Raw genomic sequence first — 20,467 nt, forward strand, 5'->3', positions numbered from 1 at the left:
TTTATGGGCAGGCTTATTCATTCTGTAAGCCAGAGACTTGAGAGCTATTCCTTCTTCTTTTTCCCCCTTGCTTAGTGCTGCTGCAGCATGGAGCTGATCCAAATATTCGGAACACAGATGGGAAGTCAGCCCTGGATCTTGCAGATCCTTCTGCAAAAGCTGTACTTACAGGTGAGTAGTATGATGCTTCTGGGTATTTCTGTTTACTTTAGCATGTGTAATTGACCTTTTAAACTTCTCTATCAAGTTCTTCCAGTATATGGACAGCAAAAATGTGCATGGTATATTGTCTGATTTTAGTGCAGCCCTAAGTGACAGCTAAATATTATAGGTATGAGTTGCTTGTTGTACTTATTTTCAAGTGGTTCATAGCACTCTACCACTATCTTGTAGGTTTATATTGTGTTTGAATTCTTTGTGCACACAATCCCATTTGAAATAGCCACAGAAGTGGTGATGCTTGTCATCCTCCTCAGTAGTTAACGTAGTGATCATTCTGTCAAGTTTTATATAAAATCTTTTTAATCTTCTGCAAGTTTAATGTTCGGAGTAACTGATCATTAGTTAGACCTAAATAAAAAGGAGCGCCTCCAAGGCTTATACACCATAATATGCTGACTGAAACATGAATGCAATGAACTGAGCAATTATCCAAATTCTTTGATGGTATTGGGGAGGAGATATAGCAGGGTAAAATGTAATACCTATATTACATCAAGTTTGGTTCTTGATTGCAGTGTCAGTGCCTTTCTCAATAACTTCTGAACTTGTAGGCAAGAGAACAGAATAACTGTCAGAATGCAATGGCTTCCCTTTCTCACTTCTGTTCGTCTACACTGTCTGTCTGTCTGTCTCTCTCTCTCTCTCCCTCCCGCTAGCAGAAAAGACAGTATCTGTGACTTGGATAATATAAGTGAGACACAGCCTTTTATTTAAATGAGGAAAGCACAATAGCTTGCTAGACCCTCTTATGGGATGGTAGGTTCTGAGCTCCCTAATGACCTCTACCATCAGAGTGGAGAGGATGAAGTACTTCTAAAACTAATGTTTCTTAATGACACAGGAGACATAAGACACTTTTTGGAGAATGTTTACTAATTATGTATGTACTAGCCAACTCCGCACAGAGCATCTGTGTGCTCTTTGAGGCCGGCCGTTACCTCTCCCCCCACCCCCCAATTCTGCCCCAGTCTCTGCTTCTGGGCCCAGCCATTGCTCCTCCCCACTGCCACTTCTGCCCCCCTTTCTTTCCTCTCCTGGGCCTTGCGTCCTAGGCCACTAGAAGTGTAACAGTCTCAACTTGTGCTTTTGACAAGATGCCATATATGTGTATTTGTCAGCTGCTTGTGTGCTTCTGCAGATCGCTCTGTAAACTTTGATTTCACAGTTTAGCTTTTCTACCTGTTATTTCTTGAGACTGGGTGTTTAACCAGAGTTCTTCTAACTACTCTCTCATATTGCCATTAGGTCTTTCTTCTTTATCTAACTCAACGTTATATTGATATAGCCCAAATGCATCAGGCCAAAAATTGTTGCAACCTGCATGATATTGATTACAACAGGTTTTGACAAGTTAGGTTAAAAGAAAGGAAGAGTTCCTGTTGAACTGTGGAGTAACAATGTTGATAGGTCATGAATATGGCTAAACAATATTCAGTGTGAACATTGGTTAAGTCTTTACACTTCACCCCTCAATAAGATATCTAGCACTGCTTTCTGGGGGAAATAGGGAAAATGAAAGTCCATGTTAAAGAGTACTTGGACACAGTGTTCTCTCTAATTTTTTTCATCTGTGTGCGGAACGAGTTTTGTTTTGGGCGGCAGGATCAAGGCAGTGTGTGTGCACATGCATTCAGAGTGGGACCTTCCTGATTCAACCTGAGTGGGATCTAAAATGAACTGAGCAAACATTTTTTTAAAAGTGTGAGGGCGCACACACGTGCACGTCTTAGAGGGAACACTGCTTGGACAAAATGAATTTGCATCACTGAGGCCTCTGGTATTGGTTGGGGAAAACTCAATTCATAGCTCAAGGAGTTATCTTACACACAGTCAGACCAAAAGGCTATCTTGCTCAGTACAGTAAAATCCTTTTGGCAGTGCCCCTCAAGCAATTCAGACAGGTCTTTCCTAGTCATACTGCCTTAGAGCCATAAAATTGAGATTTACTTGAAGTCTCGTATTTGTAAAGCTAGAGGTGTTTCACTGAGCTAAAACACTTTATCACTTGCTATTGTCATCCATAGTTGCATTATGCAGCTCCATATATAAACATTCTTGGGCTGTTTGTTTTTTCGTGTGGCAATGACTACAAGCACAAGAAAAATCAGGAACTCTTATGGGGGGGGCGGGGTTTGGTTGTTGGAATTGAGATCCTAATAATACGATTTTTTAATTCTACATCTGTTCACTGCAGCAAGATGCAGCAAGAAACTGCAGCCATCCGAAATAATAAAGTTAAAAAAGAAAGCCAAGTTTTCCCCAGGAGGCAATGCTGGCAAAGGACTAGAGAGCCCTCTTTGAAAAAGGAATTACTGCATTGATTCCCAGCATACACAAGTAGGCAAAAGACACAGACAAAGGCAGTCCTGTGGCAACTTCTAAATGAAAACAAGTTTGTGACTTGGGATGTCCTTTTGATATATTGGATGGGGGTCCTCAAATTTTGAGTGGGCTTGGTGGCCAAACCAAATTCATGGTTTTCAGGACTGTGCTTCTCCCCCAAAGGGTGTGTGGTTGTTTGACTTTGTACTGTGTTTGAAAATGCAGTGTGAGTTCAGAGACAATTCTTTGTTTCCCCTTCCAAGTTTTAAGCTTGGAGCTTGAGAGAAGCATGGGGTATCGTTCCCACAATTGTTATATCAGAGGGCCTTGCAAGTCCATCAGAAATGTGGGGGCTATCCTAGCTTCTCCCCATCCAAGTGTGTTGGTTTGGCTATGCACTTCTGAGGTACCATGAGCATCTTGGAAGTGCAGCAACCAAACAAACTCTTGCTACCCCTTCCAGCTCTAGAGATGAAAGTGTTGTGGTGACTTACAGGTTTTGCTGCTGCCCTTCGGTGGCACTCTGAGCATCCTAGAAATGCAGCAGCCAAACATTCTCCAGCCTACAGTCCCAGCCTTGGAACTGGAACACAGGAAACTGTCTTATACCAAGTCAGATCATCTAGCTCAGTATTGTCTACACCAGTGTTTCTCAACCTTTTTGGAGTCAAGGACCACTAAATTCGTCATGCAGTTTCAAGGACCGCTACATTTTTTGTGTGCAGTTTCTAGTCCCAGATCAGCAGTTAGCAAAGGGGTTTCAAGTTTATCTATTAGTACAGGCGTTCACAGGTGTTCACCACTCAAATGTCCTGATGGGCCAAAACTGACCGTGACTTGGCTCATGGGGGCCGAGGTCAATTTTTAGGGTGCTGATTATTAAAATAACACTTATTCAATCAATTAAATCAAAGTGAAATTAATGAAAATGAATTTAATCAATATTTAACTTTTGAAGTTCTGGCCCAAAAGGGGGAGGGAGGAAAGGATGAGACATCATGGCTCCCTGGCACCTGAGATTTGTCCAGTCCAGATTTAACATTACCATATTTTAAAAATAGGTTGCAACCTTACACTCCATTCTTCCAATTCTGTCTTTTCTTACTCCTCATCTGTCTATTTTGCATATAAACATGCAGGCAGGAAATTGTGTCAAGTTCCTGTATACATAATATCTTGCTTCTTAAATGCATAAAAATAGTAATTTAATATTGCTTTTAAAATAGTACTCTCTCTTACACACACAGTACTCCCCCTCCAGCTTTCCTCCTCTCTTCATTTGGTAATCACTGCCCTTGCTCTCCTTAGCAAATGGGACAATGAATGTTTGCTACCATAAAACCAGCTTATCAACTTAATTGATAGGAAGCTTAAAACATGATATCTTATATCATACTGGAAGTCTGTAACCAAAAATCATCCAAAAAACCTCCAAGCAGTACACTCAGAACTAAAACACTCATTACCTTGAAAAGGTAATGTTATGGTAATGAACTTTACACATCAATATGGCATCCACATTAGGAAAGTAAACCACAGGGAATGGGGTGGGAGATTTAACCCTTCATACCACACATTCATATATATCCAGGTTCTTACAACTGTAATGATTTTTAGGCAGAGGTTTAAGGGGGGGGGAGTACTATGTACTCACACATGAGTGGGAAGACTTTTAGTGGGTCTCTTCTTCATCCTTCTGTCCCTCCTTCTCTCTCCTCTATTCACCATTTCATACCTTGCTACACCCAGCCCCCACTCCATCCCCTTTCTCGTGATCTCTTTTTTCCACTGGTTTTCTCAGTTCACACACATTGCACTAGTTCTCTCTCCTGCCTGCATGTTTGCTTTTAAAAATCCCAGTTTATGTTAGCTTCATCCCCTTTTTGGTAAGTCAGTAGCTCACCCTAGCCACCCCTTTCTTCATCTCCCTCATCCCCCCCCCATTTTATTTCTCAGTTCATACAGATTGTACTTGTTCTCTCCTGTATGCTTGCTTTTAAAAATCCCATTTTATTTGATCTTCATCCCCTTTTGTTGAGTCAGTACATGATCAGCCCGCCCCTCACCCCCACCCCTTTCATTCTTCTTATCTTTCCCTTCTTTTTTCATTTGATCAGCACTGTTGCTTACTTCTGTTTGTTTTCTTATCTTTTGCCTGCCAGCCTTCCTCTGTTCCTCCTCTGTAGAAGTTCAGAACAGAGTTTATGCATGCAGAAGTTCAGAACAGAGTTTATGCATGCAGCACTCCAGCCAAGCCAAGCACTCCCTCTCACTCGCCCTGCTACCTGCCTCTTGTGTTTCACCGGCTGCATACCAGTGACGTCACTCGCTCTCGCTATCTCCTCTCATCAAAGAGACTGGAGAGATTAGCTGGGAGTGAGAAAAGGCTGTCTGGGACTCCAGAAGAAGACAGAGCCCTGCAGCGAAGGCTGCCTGGTTAAAGATTAGCTCCAGGGAGCTAATCTCCAGGGTGTTAAAGGACTGGCATGCTTGAAAAGGAGGGGGTGTTAAAGGACTTGCACGGACTGGCACTCAACCCCCTGGGGACCGGCAGCGGTCCGGGGACCTGCAGTTGAGAAACTGTGGTCTACACTGACTGGTAGTGGCTCTCCAAGATTTCAGGCCAGAGCTTTTGGAAATGTCAGGGATTGACCTGGGAGCTGTCGTATCTGGGTGGGTCAGGTGTGGCAGCAAGTGCACTATGGGAGCAGGCAAGTTAAGAGTCAAACCAGCAAGGGGTCAAAAGCCAAAAATCAGTCTGATGGGGCAAGCAAGGCAAAATCAAACAAGCAGAGGATCAGGAGCCAAAGATCAGTCCTTTAGGAGCAGGCAGGGTCAAAATAAAAAACAAACAAACAAGGGGTCATAAGGCAGGGAATCTCAAGAGCAGGAGCAGAAACAAGGAGCACACATCCGCAACAAAGTTGTTTCAGCAAACAGTGGATGCAAACTGAAGCCTTAAATATAGAGCCAGAACTGCAGCCCCATCTAAGCCTGGAATGTCTTAAAGGGGCTGCACCCTATTTCTTAAGTGCTGGCTACAACATAGCTGGGTGCCTGCTGGTGGAGATTGGGGTGCTTCTGCTTTGACTTGGATGACACAGGAATGGGTGTGTTGAGGGGTCAGCAGGTGCTGACATTTCCATTGGTGGAGGTGAGGGCTCCTTGAAACCTGCCTTCATCCTGTGAGTCAGCTTGGTCAGAGATGGGCTCAGGGGTCATGACCACTTCATTTGAGAGCCCCCAGTGTCCAGCTCAAAGGCCATGACCCCTTCTTTTTGGTACTCATCTGTGTCAGACTTGGGGTTCATGACAGAACCTTCTGCATGCAAAGCAGATTCTCTGCCACTAAGTTATGGCCCCATCCCCATAGCATTTGGCTCCAAGGGCCTGAGAAGCATTGTGCCGCTGTAGTTCCAGGTCCAAGGTTAGGAGGAAGGTTAAGGCTCACCAGAGAGTGGTTGGTGAATCAAATTGTGAAACTCAGTTATCAGACAGATATTTTGTGTGGAACTTTTCACAACTGGGTTCTTGAACTCTTTCTACCCAGTCAAGACATAACGCAAACACTATGTGTATGTTGGGAGTAGGGAGAGGATCAATTGGGGAGGAGCTTGCACTGTTTCTGGCGGTTGCATTTCCTTGGATAAGCTCCTCTTTGTAGTGTGAAATACTGTTCAAGTCTCAAAACCAGAAATAAAAACCAACTTGGTTTTCAGTTCAAAGAATTAAAGCAGGATAATCATAGGGTGTATTGATAGGAAAATATAACATTGCCTTTTTGGATTGTACCACAGTCGAGAATTGTGCTCCCAACAATGGCCTTTCAGAGACCTCTGGGAGTGCACAAACAAGACATGGAGGTGTGATAGGCATCACTTGTTTGGTTAGAAATCTGGAAAGAACCTGGAACAGATTGAGTAGTCAGGCTTGACCACTGAGAAATTAATGTAGTAATTACTAGGAGCAGCATGAGTTTTGCAAGAGCAAATCATGCCAGACTAATCTTATCTCCTTTTTCAGTAGTTACTTGTTTAGTAGATCATGGGAATGCTGTTTTCATAGGTATCTTGATTTCAGCAAAACATTTGATAGTCTCCCATGATATCATTGCCAAGATGGTTCGCTATTAGGTAGGTTCACAGCTGGCTGAACTGTACCAAAAGGTGCTCATTAACGGCTTCATGCCAACTTGGAGAAACTGTTGAGTATAGTGCTATAGGGTTCTGTCCTGAACCCTGTGCTATTCAACATTTCTATAAATGACTTGGAGGAGGGAGTAGTGAGGATATTTATTGGATCTGCAGGTGACACAAAATTAGAGGAGGATAGCTAATATCTTAGAAGACAGAATCAAAATTCATAAATGTTCAGGTTTGAACACTGGGCCAAAGCTAACATGATGAAGTTCAACAGGCACAATTGTAAAGTCATGCATTTTAGTAGGGGGGGGAAATTACACCAGTATAGAATGGGGAGCCCTGGCTTGGCACAATACATTGGAAAAGGTTCTAGGTATCTTAGTGGACCGCAAATTTAACATGAGCCAGCAATGTGATGTAGCTTCTGAAGAAGCTAATGGGCTGCTTAGTAGCAGCGTAGTGTCCAGATTGTCAGAAGTAATCATTTCCCTCTATTCTGTGCTTGTTGGATCTCATTTGGGATACTGTGTTCAGTTTGAGGGCCTGCATTTTAAGAAGGATGTTGATAAACAGTTCATGATAGGATGCTGTAGCAGTTTCCTTCACTGAGTAGGGGGTTGGTCTTGGACCTCCAAGATCTCTTCTAACTCAAAACTTCTATGATTTGGTGCTGAGAGATATACTGTCTCTGAACATGGAAGTTCCATTTAACTATTATGGCTATATCCTTTAACTGGTTTAAATTTACTTATTTTATTTTCACAAAGTAACTTTTTTTGTTAATGTCTGTCCCACTGCAGGAAATTTTTTTAAACCCATCTAATCTAGTGGCCAATACGGAAAATGAATTGCATAAGTTAATGTTGTATGAAGAAGTACTCCCTTCTGTATATTCCAAAATCCCAATCAGCCTTGTCGGGTGGTCCTTAGTACTAAGAAAGCTATTTTTACTGTATGCCATTAATCATTTTATGAGCTTCTATAAAGTTTTCCCTTACGTACTTCTTTTCTAAACTAAAAGCTTCAGTCTTTTTAATCTTTCCTGAAGATAAGGTATACCAAACCTATGATTATTTAATTTTCTTAGCCTTTTCTGTACCCTTTCCAAATCTGAAAACCCTTTTTAAGATGGGGTGGCCAGAACTATATTTGGTATTCTACATATGGCTGTGATTTATAAAATGGCACAATGATAGTTGCCCCTTTATTTTCAGTCATTATCTAAAGCCCTAAAACTAAAACCCACTCCTGTATAACAAGGTCATAGGATACTGCTGTGCTTGCAGAACTCATGCCCTCTGAGTTAGTACTATAAGGAGCTTATAGCCCAGGATGGCTTCCAGACTTGTTTTGCTCATATTTAGAAAACTGGGGAAAAATAATTTTGTTCCATTGGCTTTTGGGATGTTGTGCTGTGTTTCTGTTCTTTTAATGTTGGTGCTGATGCTTTGAATTCTTTTCTGTTTGTTGTGTTAGAGTTTAACTATATTTTGATTTTATTAACTGTATTTTAATAATTTTATAATCTTATTCTAAACTGCTTTAAGAGTCTATTTGGGCCAGGATTGCAGTATATAATAGTTGAAAAATAAAATATCTACTATATGATCTTTAAAGAAAATAAGTTTTCAATGAAATTCCCAGTGGTAGCATTTGCTCCTGCAGTAAAACTAAGATTAATCATCCTTTTTTAAGGATTTCAGGAGATTACGTTGGCAAGATGTGAATGGAATACTGAGTTTCATTTTTTGCCAGATAGTCTTCTAAATTAGTTTTTATCCAGTAATATAATTAAAATGTGATGTTTGTCTGGTCCTTGGTTATGAGATTTAAGTTGAAATACCACTTCACTAATTTCTTCATCACAACTCTAGCAAAGAAACTATCCACAACATGATGAAAGCAACACATTTTCCTTGTGTCCTAAGTGATGCTATACATTAATATATATTCCTTCCTTATTTTTGAGTGTATCTATTTGTTCTTCCAGTTTAACTCCTCTTTTAATGCTTTTGTCTAACATAACAACTTGTCAGATAGTTTTCTGCATTTTATCCCTCTTTCAAAATCTCGTGTGCAAACCTTTCCCCGTGTCAAGGAGTTTGCAATCTAAATTTTTACCAGCTGAGAGACACAGTGTGATAGGGAAGGGAAAAGATGCAAGGTAACAAGTTGTTCTTTGACATGGTCTCTGTGCTTTACACGAATGGGCTTTGCGCCTACGCAGAGACCACATTGGAGCTTCCAAGCTAGAGTTCTAACTTTTTGGCAGTAATCCTGCCCCCACGGTATATAGGCAGTTGCGCGGGCTTCCCTCTTCAGTTCTTTCTTCATCCACGATAGACGACACGTTGTTGAGCACTCCTTGCTAGATCATGCTGTTAAATATCTACCCTTGCTTGTTTTTACCCTATATTTTGTTTAGTATTCCCCTTCATTAGTGTTTTTATTTCATCCCCGGTACCCCCCACTCTACCTTCAAAGTTTCCTTGGATTTTCGCCGTTCCATCGTGGCCCTTGGGCCCAGCATGCTACGGTTTCCTTGGTCCTTCACCGGCCTATGGCCAAGAATCCAAACTTTAAGCAGTGTGGTCGCTGCAGATCTAAGATCCCCTCAACCGACGGCCACAAATTTTGCCTTTTTTCTTTGGGCGAGACCCATAAGGTTGGTTCTTGCCCACACTGTGTGGCCTTTACCAAACAGGCACGCAAGAATTGAGCATCGCGTCTTCGTTCTTGGCTTTGGGAACAAGCCTTCAAGTGTTCAGGCTCGGACAAACCGCCACCTAAAGTTTTTCTGCGTGAAGCCACGCAGGTCTCAAACCAGGAATTTCACGCAATTTGTCACTTAACAGAAGGCGCCTCTAAGGTGATGGCATCCTCAGTCACTCTTCGCCGCCACGCCTGGCTCAGATCTTCCGGACTGACACCTGACGCTAGATCCAGAGTGGAAGATCTTCCCTTTGATGGTTCATCCCTATTGGAGAAAAGACAGATGGTACCCTTCAGAAAGTGCAGAAACGTAGTAACACAGCCCACTCTGTGGGGCTCCAACAGTCCTCATCCCGGCCTTATAGGACCCAGAAATGGCAGCAACAGCTGTACTCCTCTAAATACCAGTACTACCAACCACAAGACAGGTCCTTTTATTCTACCAGGTATCAACCCTACAGTAAGCGCTCCAACTTCACCGGCTCCAAGCAGCAGCAGTGCTCTAAGGGGTCCCAGCCCCATACTAAAAGACAATGACTTGAAAACCCCTCCCAGATGGGGCACCAGGCTCTCCCCCTTCATCTCCACCTGGGAAAATATCACCACCGACTCCTGGGCTCTTACCATCGTGAGAGTCGGCTATGCTATAGAGTTTGCATCTACCCCACCATACAATCCTCCACTCCCCTCACCAGCCACCCTGGCTCTCCTCTCGGAAGTCAACTCCCTACTCGCAAAATCTGCAATAGAACTGGTTCACAACCCACAATCCCTGGGTTTCCATTCCCGATACTTCACGGTACCCAAGCCAGACGGCTCCCTCTTCCCCATCCTGGATCTCCGGGAGCTGAACTCCTGTCACATACCGGAGGTTTTGTATGGTCACCATTCCCACCATCATCTCCCTCCTGCGCAGGAACCAATGGTTCGTCTCAATAGACCTCAGGGATGCCTACTATCATATCACCATCAGACCTCAGCACTGTCGTTTCCTTCGCTTTCAGATAGCGGACACCACTTACCAGTTCCGTGCCCTCCCCTTCGGGCTGGCATCCGCTCCGCGGGTGTTCACCAAATGCATGGCTCCAGTGGTGGCGGCCCTGCAGCAACAAGACATTCAAGTTTTTCCATCCCTCGATGACTGGCTCATGGTAGCCGACAACCCACAATCCCTGCTGAGGGATCTCCACACGGTCATCAACCTCCTTTCCAACCTGGGGCTCCAGGTGAATTACGAGAAGTTGAAACTCAAGTTCTTCCAGAACCATAGAATTTTGGGGGATAATCTTCAACTCCATTCTGTCAAAGATTTTCCTGTCTCAGCGCAGGATCCAGGCTATCCTCACGCTCGTCTGTGTGCCAGGACTCTTCAATACTGGTTCCTCTCCGTATTCTCCCCACACGAAGATTCCCTCAACCGCACCCTTACGATCCCGCCTCAAGTCCTACATTCCCTCCTGTGGTGGACGGACCTTGCCAACTTCAGCGTTGGCTTCCCCTTCCAGACTCCACATCATACCATTCTACTCACTACGGATGCATCCATGGAAGGCTGGGGTGCCCACACCAACAACCATGACATCCATGGCACCTGGTCCCCGGCCAAAGCCGCTCACCATATCAACTACTTTGAACTGCTGGCCATCTTCAAGGCTCTAAGAACCTTTCTTCCTCTGATACGAGACTCTCATGTTCTGGTCCAAGCGGACAATACTACTGCCAAGGCCTACCTGAACAGGCAAGGCGGCACCTCCTCCAGCACCCTCCTATTCCTAGCCATGGAAATGTGGTTCTGGTGCATTCACCACACCATCACCCCCCTGGCAGTCCATATTCAGGGACAGGACAACGTCACGGCAGACAGGTTGAGCAGGACTCGCTCAAAGTCCCATGAATGGCAGCTACATCCCCCCATGCTCCGCTCCCTCTTCCGCTGCTGATTCCTCCCAGAAATAGACCTCTTCGCATCAGAGATGAATGCGCAATGTCACCTGTATTTCTCCAGGTCTGGGATCAGGCCCAACTCCCTCGGGGACGCGTTTGCTATGAACTGGGTGGGACTTCTGGTCTATGCCTTTCCCCCGATTCTTCTACTTCCTCGACTCGAGTTCTTCAGAAAATCTCCCAGGACCGACCGCACTGCATACTCATTGCCCCGTGGTGGCCCAGAAGGTCCTGGTTTCTCCGCCTCTCCAATCATTAATACCTCCGCCTGCCACACAACCCTTGCCTCCTCTTCCTGCAGAACGGTCGCCTCCTCCATCCAGACCTACAATGTCTCCATCTCGGCACATAGTCCCAACCTGCCCGTAGACCTACAGAGAATAGTTAATGCTTCACGTAAACCTACTACCCTCGCCTCCTTTTCCCATAAATGGACTCGTTTTTGGAACTTTCTAGAAAACAGGAACATTCCCTTACACTCTGTCTCTGTAGAACATGTTTGTTCATACTTACTGTTCCTCAAGGATGCTGGACTGAAGATGCCTTCCTTGTGAGTTCATCTCGCAGTCATAGTGGCTAACTCACCACTGTCTACGCCATTGTGGTTCCAACACCCCACAGTCAAGCATTTTCTGAAAGGCCTCACCCACCTTTACCTGGACCCACTGGTCATGGCACCTGCATGGGACCTGACCTTGGTGCTCTCCTCTCTCATGCACCCTCCCTTCAAACACATGGCCACAATTTCTCTGGACCTCCTTTCCTGTAAGGTGGCCTTCCTTACGGCTATCACTTCCGCCAGGCGGGTCAGTGAACTCAGAGCACTGATTGTTGACCCTCCTTACCTGGTTTTTCATAAAGAGAAGATAATCTTCAGACCAGACATTGCCTTCCTTCTGAAGGTAGTTACTTCCTTTCATCGCTCCCAACTGATCTCCTTGCCTGCATTCTTCTCTGAACCATCGTCTGAGGCCGAACGATGTCTCCACACCCTCAACGTTCATAGAGCGCTCATCTTCTACGTAGACCGAACCTCTGCTCTCCGCACTTCTACCTCTCTTCATGCTTCACTCTGGACCCAACAGAGGCAAGCAGGCCTCTGCACACACCATATCCAGATGGGTGGTTTGCTCCATCACTTTAGTGTACCAGCTCTCCAAGAAGCCTCTCCCACCCCCCATCAAAGCACACTCAACAAGGGCGGTCGCGGCTTCCACTGCCTTTGACAGGTCCATTCCTTTGGATGTCATCTGCCAGGCGGCTACGTGGACTGTCAAAACACTCATTTGTGCAGCACTATGCCCTGGATGTCCAAGCCAGAAAAGACACGGCGTTTGGCAGGGCGGTGTTACAGTCCATCTTCGCTTGATCCCTCCTCCAAGTGAGCATGGCACGGGTGCAGCTTGTTATGCGCCCATTTGTGTAAAGCACAGAGACCATGTCGAAGAACAACAGGTTGCTTACTTGTAACTTAGGTTCTTCTAGTGGTTATCTGTGCTCTTACACGCCCTCCCATCCTCCCCTCTTTTAATGTCTTTTCTGCTAGTCTTTCGGATTGGCGGATTCAGAAGACTGAAGAGGGAAGCCCAAGCAGCCGCCTATATACCGTGGGGGCGGGGTTACCACCAAAAAGTTAGAACTCTAGCTTGGAAGCTCTGATGTGGTCTCTGTGCAGGCGCAAAGCTCATTTGTGTAAGAGCACAGATGACCACTAGAAGAACCCAAGTTACAGGGTAAGCAACCTGTCATTTCACATGGGGATGCAGTCTAAGAGCTAAAGCCAAGGAGTTTGTTGAAAGGCTGGCTTTTGAAAAAGAATTTGAAGGAAGAAATATATGACTACTACTACTACTACAAATATTTGGATGAGAACTTTTGTTAAAAAGTGGGAAAGTGGTTTACATAAAGAAATAAAAATAAATAAATAAATAAAGATGGATGACTCTCCACAAAGGGCTCACAATCTTAAAAGAAACATGGTAGACATCAGCAACAGCCTGTGTCCATCTTAAGCCAAAAAAGGAGAGCAGGTCCTTACCTGCTCTCCACTGCCACATACAGCTTCTTACGGTGGTGCTGCTTGTCCCAAGTACCCACACATGGTGCTAGCATGGACATGGCATCCGCATATCCGTGGGCACTATTTGCATGTTCAGCAAGATAATGCTGCATGCAGTGGTGGAGAGCAAGTAAGGATCTGTGCGCGCGCTCTCTCTCCTGCTTGCCACTCCCATCCCTGCAGTGCAGACAGTCGTGTACATATCTGTCACACACACACACACACGCACACACACACACGCACACGCACACACGGTAGGGTTGGCCAAAAGGGATTTTTGGCTTCAGTGGAATCAAATTGATGGATAGGAAGGGAACCATTGAGAACAAATCTAAGGTGTGGAGGAAGTCATGGAAGAGAGGATGGCCAGATGTATCAAAGACAAGTTCTAGTAAGAATTAAGCAGCCTACTTCATTGTCTCTACATCTGGACTAAATTTGGTGCAGATCAAGGTCCACAAGTTAGATCTCTTGCACCTCAAGTGTTCATATGTCTGCTATCTTGGATTGGGGTGGATGTCATCATTACAAACTACACCATTGGGGCATCCCTATGTGTGCATTCAGCTGCAGCAAATTTGGTTTAAATCAGACTGTTCACAAGTTAGCCCACTTGCGCCTCAAAGGTTTACGTGTCCACCATCTTGAATTGAGCTGGATGACATTGTCACAATCTTCTCTTTGCCATTGAGGTGTCCCTATGTGTCCCTACAGCTGCAGCAAATTTGGTTCAAATCGGTTAAGCGGTTCACAAGTTAGCCCACTTGTGCCTCAAAAGTTTATGCGTCTATCTTGGATCGGGGTGGGTGACATTATCACAGACTACGCCATTGAGATGTCCCTGTGTATCACTCACTGCAATTGTACATAATTTGTTTAAATTGGTTAGATAGTCCACAAATTATCCCGCTTGCGCCTCAGATGTTCACGCAGCTGCCATCTTGAATTGTAGTGGATGACATCATCACACACCATGCCATTTGGGCTTTCCTATGTGTCCCTACAACTGTACCTGATTTGATTCATATTGGTCCAGGCGTTGCGAAGTTGATAGTGGGGGACACACAGACACATACACAGAATGCTGAGTGATCTCATAAGCCTACTGGAAAGTAGACTAAGAATGGAGAGGACTGGGTGGATAACAGACCTTCGGATTTGGCAATGAGGAAATCTTTAGTGGAGGGCAGAAGCGAGATCATAGGGCCTCGGAGGGAATCAAGGTGATGAGAATAAACAGCATGTTATAGGAAATGAAGAGAGGTAAAATGATAGAGGGGATGTGATAGGTGAAGAGAAGATTATTTAAGAATGTTGATGGAGTGGTACATTTAAAAAAAAACAGTGACGCTGGGATAAGCTGCTGATGTGATTTGGAGTGGAATGGTATAATGGTGACAGAGATGGCAACAAGAAATTGAGAGATCGTAGGCTCAAGGGCCATGTGGAAAGCTTAGGTGAAGACAGTAAGGAATTTTAGTCTTGCAAATGGAGCATTATTCCAAAGCAACCTGGTTCTATTATAGTTTAAGTGCATCCCATTTCTTTAGTGTTAATTTTGTACTATAATGTATTTTTGCTATACTCTTTACTGTTGGATTGAATTGAATTAAAATCTATTGCTCTATTATATGAAATGTCATTTGCATTTTGGAAATAAATGCATTTGGAAAGGAGTGTGTATATAACACTGATTTTATTTATTTTATTTTCTTCCTATGCCATTCTTCTAATCTTTAAAGTAAAAACTGTACTGAGTTACTCTCCAATACTGTTATTTTCATTCATTTTAACACAGTATTCGAGTTCCAGATTTTGTGTCTCTTAGCATCTTCATAATGACTTATATATAAAACTGTGTGATTTGTTCTTCACTTCTTTCTAAAAATTCATTGTTCTTTGTCAGACTCCCAGGGGACGGGGTGGGCTCCTATCCTTTCTTGAACTCCAGAATGACTGGGTAAGGACCAAAAAAAAAAAAAAAAGTCAGCCTCAGGAACAGCCAGGGGAGGAGATTAGTTTGTCACCTGAGTCCTCCTCCTGGCTTGCTGCATTCAGCCAGTTCCCTTTCCTGGAGAACTCCCAGCTCCCATATTCAGAAGCAGCCCCTACTCATCAGCTGCCTTGTTTTTAAATACCCCAGTGCAGAGCTGACAGGGCTTAAAGCCTACTTCCAGCCCCACCGCCTTCCTGTCCTTGCTTCCTGTTTCCTGCCACACCCAACCTAGCTGCCCCCGGAGCTGTTTCCTGAGCTCTCCCTGCCTTGCCCTCTCAACCTCACTGGGATCCGACCAGCCTGGGCCCTTCTCATCCCCACTGCCCCCTGAAGGGAACGAAAACGCCACAGGAGAGATGCTACGCCCTTCTCCAGTCTCCACAGGGCCACCCAAGCCGCTTTAAGGGTGTGGGAGGGTGCACTTACCCCTCATTCTGCTCCCCCCCCCACCAGCACTGTTAAAAGCCTTCAGGGTGGCAGTGTACCTCCCTGCCGCCCCGTTGCCCTCCTTGGCCGGAAGTACTGGGCACGTGTGTCCGTCTGACGAGCATGCACACACATGCGGCGGGCACCCGCATGCCCAGTACCTCCGGCCAAGGCGGGTAACGAGACGGTAGGGAGGTATGCTGCTGCCCCGGAGGCTTTTAACAGCAATGAGCGCTGGCAGGGGAAAAGCGGCGAGAGGGGTAAGTGCACCCTCCCCCGCCCTTAAAGCGGCACCCTCATCCCCTTTGAACCACACAGCCGTGGTTCTGTGCACATCCCTATTAGCAGGATTATGCTGGCCTTGGGCCGAAATAAACAAAATACATACATATTAGCAGGCTGTTTCCTCCAGTAGCAGTGTGAGGAGGAAGCAGGAAGTTTTCTCTCACAGTAGATACTGAGCAGATAGCTTGATGTTAAAACAATGAAAGCATTATCCAGTGCAGATACCATATGTAAAGAATTGTAGCAGTAGATGGCAGTCTTCCTGACAGAACTATAGATTTTCCTTTGAGCTGCTGCTCCAACCTGAGCACGTCCCAGCAGTCTGTTCTGTATAGAATACCATGTTAGGAATTTATTATGAGAATGAGCCAGAAAACTGCAGCTGATTTGCATGTAATTGCAGAAAATTGTAGCAGCTTGCAGGTTTTTTAAATGAGGCAATTGCTAGGCTGTAGCTTGTAGAGAGCTTGTACTTTTTTCCTGTGATATATGTGTAATTTACTGTGTGAGACCAGAAATAATGGTTCTTAAGATATTTTGGAGACTGTTGTAAAAATGTGGATTTACATTAAAATTCAAAAATGACAGCAGGACTAATAAATATACAATGTAAATGTTCTCAGTGAAGTTTGTGCACATGTTATGTAAATTCTTATTGTAATCTGCTGAAGGACCAATATTCTTGAAGTGAAACAGTTCATTTCCCTACTATAACTTATGAGTGGCTTTAGTAATCACTGGATTGGGGATCATGTATTGACTTCTGAGCTTGAGGACCACTTCTTTCATATTTGCAAGCTTCTCAATAGCTATGAAGTCATTTTAAATGTTTCCCTCTTAATATACAGGTGAAACTCAAAAAATTAGAATATTGTGCAAAAGTTCATTAATTTCAGTAATGCAAATTAAAAGGTGAAACTGATATATGAGATAGACGCATTACATGCAAAGCGAGATAAGTCAAGCCTTAATTTGTTATAATTGTGATGATCATGGCGTACAGCTCATGAGAACCCCAAATCCACAATCCCAGAAAATTAGAATATTGTGAAAAGGTTCAACAGTCTAGGCTCCAGGTGTCCCACTCCAGACAGCTAATCAATCCATAACACCTGCAAAGGGTTCCTGAGCCTTTAAATGGTCTCTCAGTCTGGTTCATTAGGAATCACAATAATGGGAAAGACTGCTGACTTGACAGTTGTGCAGAAAACCATCATTGACACCCTCCATAAGGAGGGAAAGCCTCAAAAGGTAATTGCAAAAGAAGTTGGATGTTCCCAAAGTGCTGTATCAAAGCACATTAATAGAAAGTTGTGTGGAAGGGAAAAGTGTGGAAGAAAAAGGTGCACAAGCAGCAGGGATGACCGCAGCCTGGAGAGGATTGTCAGGAAAAGGCCATTCAAAAGTGTTGGGGACTTTCACAAGGAGTGGACTGAGGCTGGAGTTAGTGCATCAAGAGCCACCACACACAGACAGATCCTGGACATGGGCTTCAAATGTCGTATTCCTCTTGTCAAGCCGCTCCTGAACAACAAACAACGTCAGAAGCATCTTACCTGGGCTCAAGAAAAAAAGAACTGGTCTGTTGCTCAGTGGTCCAAAGTCCTCTTTTCTGATGAGAGCAACTTTTGCATCTCATTTGGAAACCAAGGACCCAGGGTCTGGAGGAAGAATGGAGAGGCACACAATGCAAGATGCTTGAAGTCCAGTGTGAAGTTTCCACAGTCTGTGTTGATTTGGGGAGCCATGTCATCTGCTGGTGTTGGTCCACTGTGCTTCATTAAGTCCAGGGTCAACGCAGCCATCTATCAGGAGATTTTGGAGCACTTCATGCTTCCTTCCGCAGACGAGCTGTATGGGGATGCTGACTTCATTTTCCAGCAGGACTTGGCACCTGCCCACACTGCCAAAAGTACCAAAACCTGTTTCAATGACCATGGGATTACTGTGCTTGATTGGCCAGCAAACTCGCCTGACCTGAACCCCATAGAGAATCTATGGGGCATTGCCAAGAGAAGGATGAGAGACATGAGACCAAACAATGCAGAAGAGCTGAAGGCCGCTATTGAAGCATCCTGGTCTTCCATAACACCTCAGCAGTGCCACAGGCTGATAGCATCCATGCCACGCCGCATTGAGGCAGTAATTGCTGCAAAAGGGGCCCAAACCAAGTACTGAATACATATGCATGCTTATGCTTTTCAGAGGTCCGATATTGTTCTATTGACAATCCTTGTTTTATTGGTTTCATGTAATCTAATTTTCTGGGATTGTGGATTTGGGGTTTGCATGAGCTGTACGCCATGATCATCACAATTATAACAAATTAAGGCTTGACTTATCTCGCTTTGCATGTAATGTGTCTATCTCATATATCAGTTTCACCTTTTAATTTGCATTACTGAAATTAATGAACTTTTGCACGATATTCTAATTTTTTGAGTTTCACCTGTATATCCAACACACAGGCTTTAAGGTGGAGGAACATGGGCCTGTTGCTTTGTGGCTTTAATCTTTGGTTGTCTTCTCCTAAAGCACTTTCATTTGCTGTTCCTTCTCCAATTCCCACATTCAGCTATGTGATCAGGCGCGGAGCCAGCCGAGCAGCGTGTAGAGGCAGCCGTGAAGCATGTAGGTCGGTGGGCATAGGGACATGCAAATGCAAGTTGCCAGTTTTCATATTGGCTATATTTGCTCAAGATAAGATGAATGTTTCTTGCTAAAATCTGAAATCTCCTCTGTCTCCAGAATTGCACAATGTGTTGCTACCATGAAGGGTTTTTTTTCAACAGTTTTGTACAACTCTTGCCGTTTCCCATTACATTATAAATAACTATGACATCATTGTGGCTGCCTGGTCTTTGCTGGCTTTGGAGTAGGGCAATTAATACAAGACAAACAGTCTTTGTTTTAACACTGTTTATCTTGTATCAATTTGTGCATTGCTGTTTCAGATCTTTTTGACAGATGTTTGATTCCTAAGAGGTACTGTTGAGTTTGTTTTTGTGAACCGCCTAGAGCCTTTGAGTCAGGCGGTATATAAATTGAATGAATGAATGAAATAACAAGATTGGTTGGCCAGTAATGTTTAAATGTAACTGTACAAGTATATGTTTGTGAATGTTTTTGGCAATGGAAAATTCAAACTTCTAGTTAAAAAAAGAAACGTTTACACTTACTAAGAAGTATTGGCAAGTGTGACATTTAAGGGAGCAGGTGGGACCACAGTTTGTTCACAAATTCAGCTGATAGGCTATAGAGATGGCAACTATAACTAATATAACATTTTTTGTATGTATAACTGTTGAATTTCACACAATTTTTGTGGATCAGTTGAGATACATGTGGTATCTTGTAAAGCAATTTCTTGCTATGCAATACAGATTGAAAAGTGGTCAGTTGAAGTTTTTAAAATATATTTAAAACATTTTCCCTACCTCTCAACAGATTGAGGTTGCAACAATTTAAAATCTACAAAGTAAATTCACGATGCCTCAGACCAAGTATAAACAGAACTAGGGGAAGTGATTAAAAAAGAGAAGTGTCCTGTCCCACAATGGATGCAGAATATCTAGATGACTTCTGAGGGCCAAATGGGACATTGCTTAATGTGGTGTTTGAATCCCATGCTTGAAATTTCCCCCATCTTTTTTTAAAAGCAGTAGTGCCTCCCCTTATAGCAATTTTTAAAAAAATAGTCTTTGAATGGAAAAAAAGCAAGACTACCCAGCAGCAATGCACCACTGTTTCAAGAATCTTTTGTGGTTTACTCTCCCCACCACCCACCCCTGCGGTGAAGGGTGTGCCTTGCCTTTTAGTCGGTGCTAGAGGGCACATGCATCTCTCACACTCCCCTCCCCACCCAACCCCACTGAATGGGTTCTTTCTCTGTTGCAAGGCTGTCACTACAGCAAGGTTCTCTTCTCTCCTTCCCTTCCTGTATTTGTATGGACAATGTTAATATTGCTGTTGTAGGATTGGACATCATGAGGACAGTCCAAAGAAGAAGTTGCTGCTTCCCCGAATGGCTGTCAGTACAAATCCTAAGGCCAGCAATGTTTGTCCCCCATTTGCTCATTTAGAATTACACACCTCACAATCTGGAGGCACACCTTTTGTTTAATTTTTCATTCTGAGTATTCAGATAAGATAGATCTACCATTCATAAGTACATTGTGCCATCTTCACTCTGCCATTTCACATCTTGCAGGTAATTCTTTGGAATTGTTGTGTTCTATTGAGGTAATGTGAATATAAAGCAGTAATGCCCATGATTTCTTTCTGTTTGTACTCCATTTGCGTAGAGCAGAACAGGTAATAATTTCAGTACTTGTCATCTAACTGTAAAATGTGCATGGA

The 20,467-nt window shown here is 43.9% G+C and overlaps 1 protein-coding gene across 2 annotated transcripts in view; it reads left to right on the plus strand.

The window, feature by feature from the left end:
• Positions 1 to 20,467, plus strand: part of TNKS (tankyrase) — a 150,075-nt gene that overhangs the window by 31,515 nt on the left and 98,093 nt on the right. For both annotated transcript variants that reach the window (XM_053303344.1, XM_053303345.1), the window contains exon 3: positions 76 to 171. In XM_053303344.1, the coding sequence (XP_053159319.1) occupies positions 76 to 171 (96 nt within the window). The remainder of the gene's footprint in view (positions 1 to 75; positions 172 to 20,467) is intronic.

The sequence above is a fragment of the Hemicordylus capensis genome, chromosome 2 (assembly GCF_027244095.1).
Source record: "Hemicordylus capensis ecotype Gifberg chromosome 2, rHemCap1.1.pri, whole genome shotgun sequence".
NCBI classification, from domain to species: Eukaryota; Metazoa; Chordata; class Lepidosauria; order Squamata; family Cordylidae; genus Hemicordylus; species Hemicordylus capensis.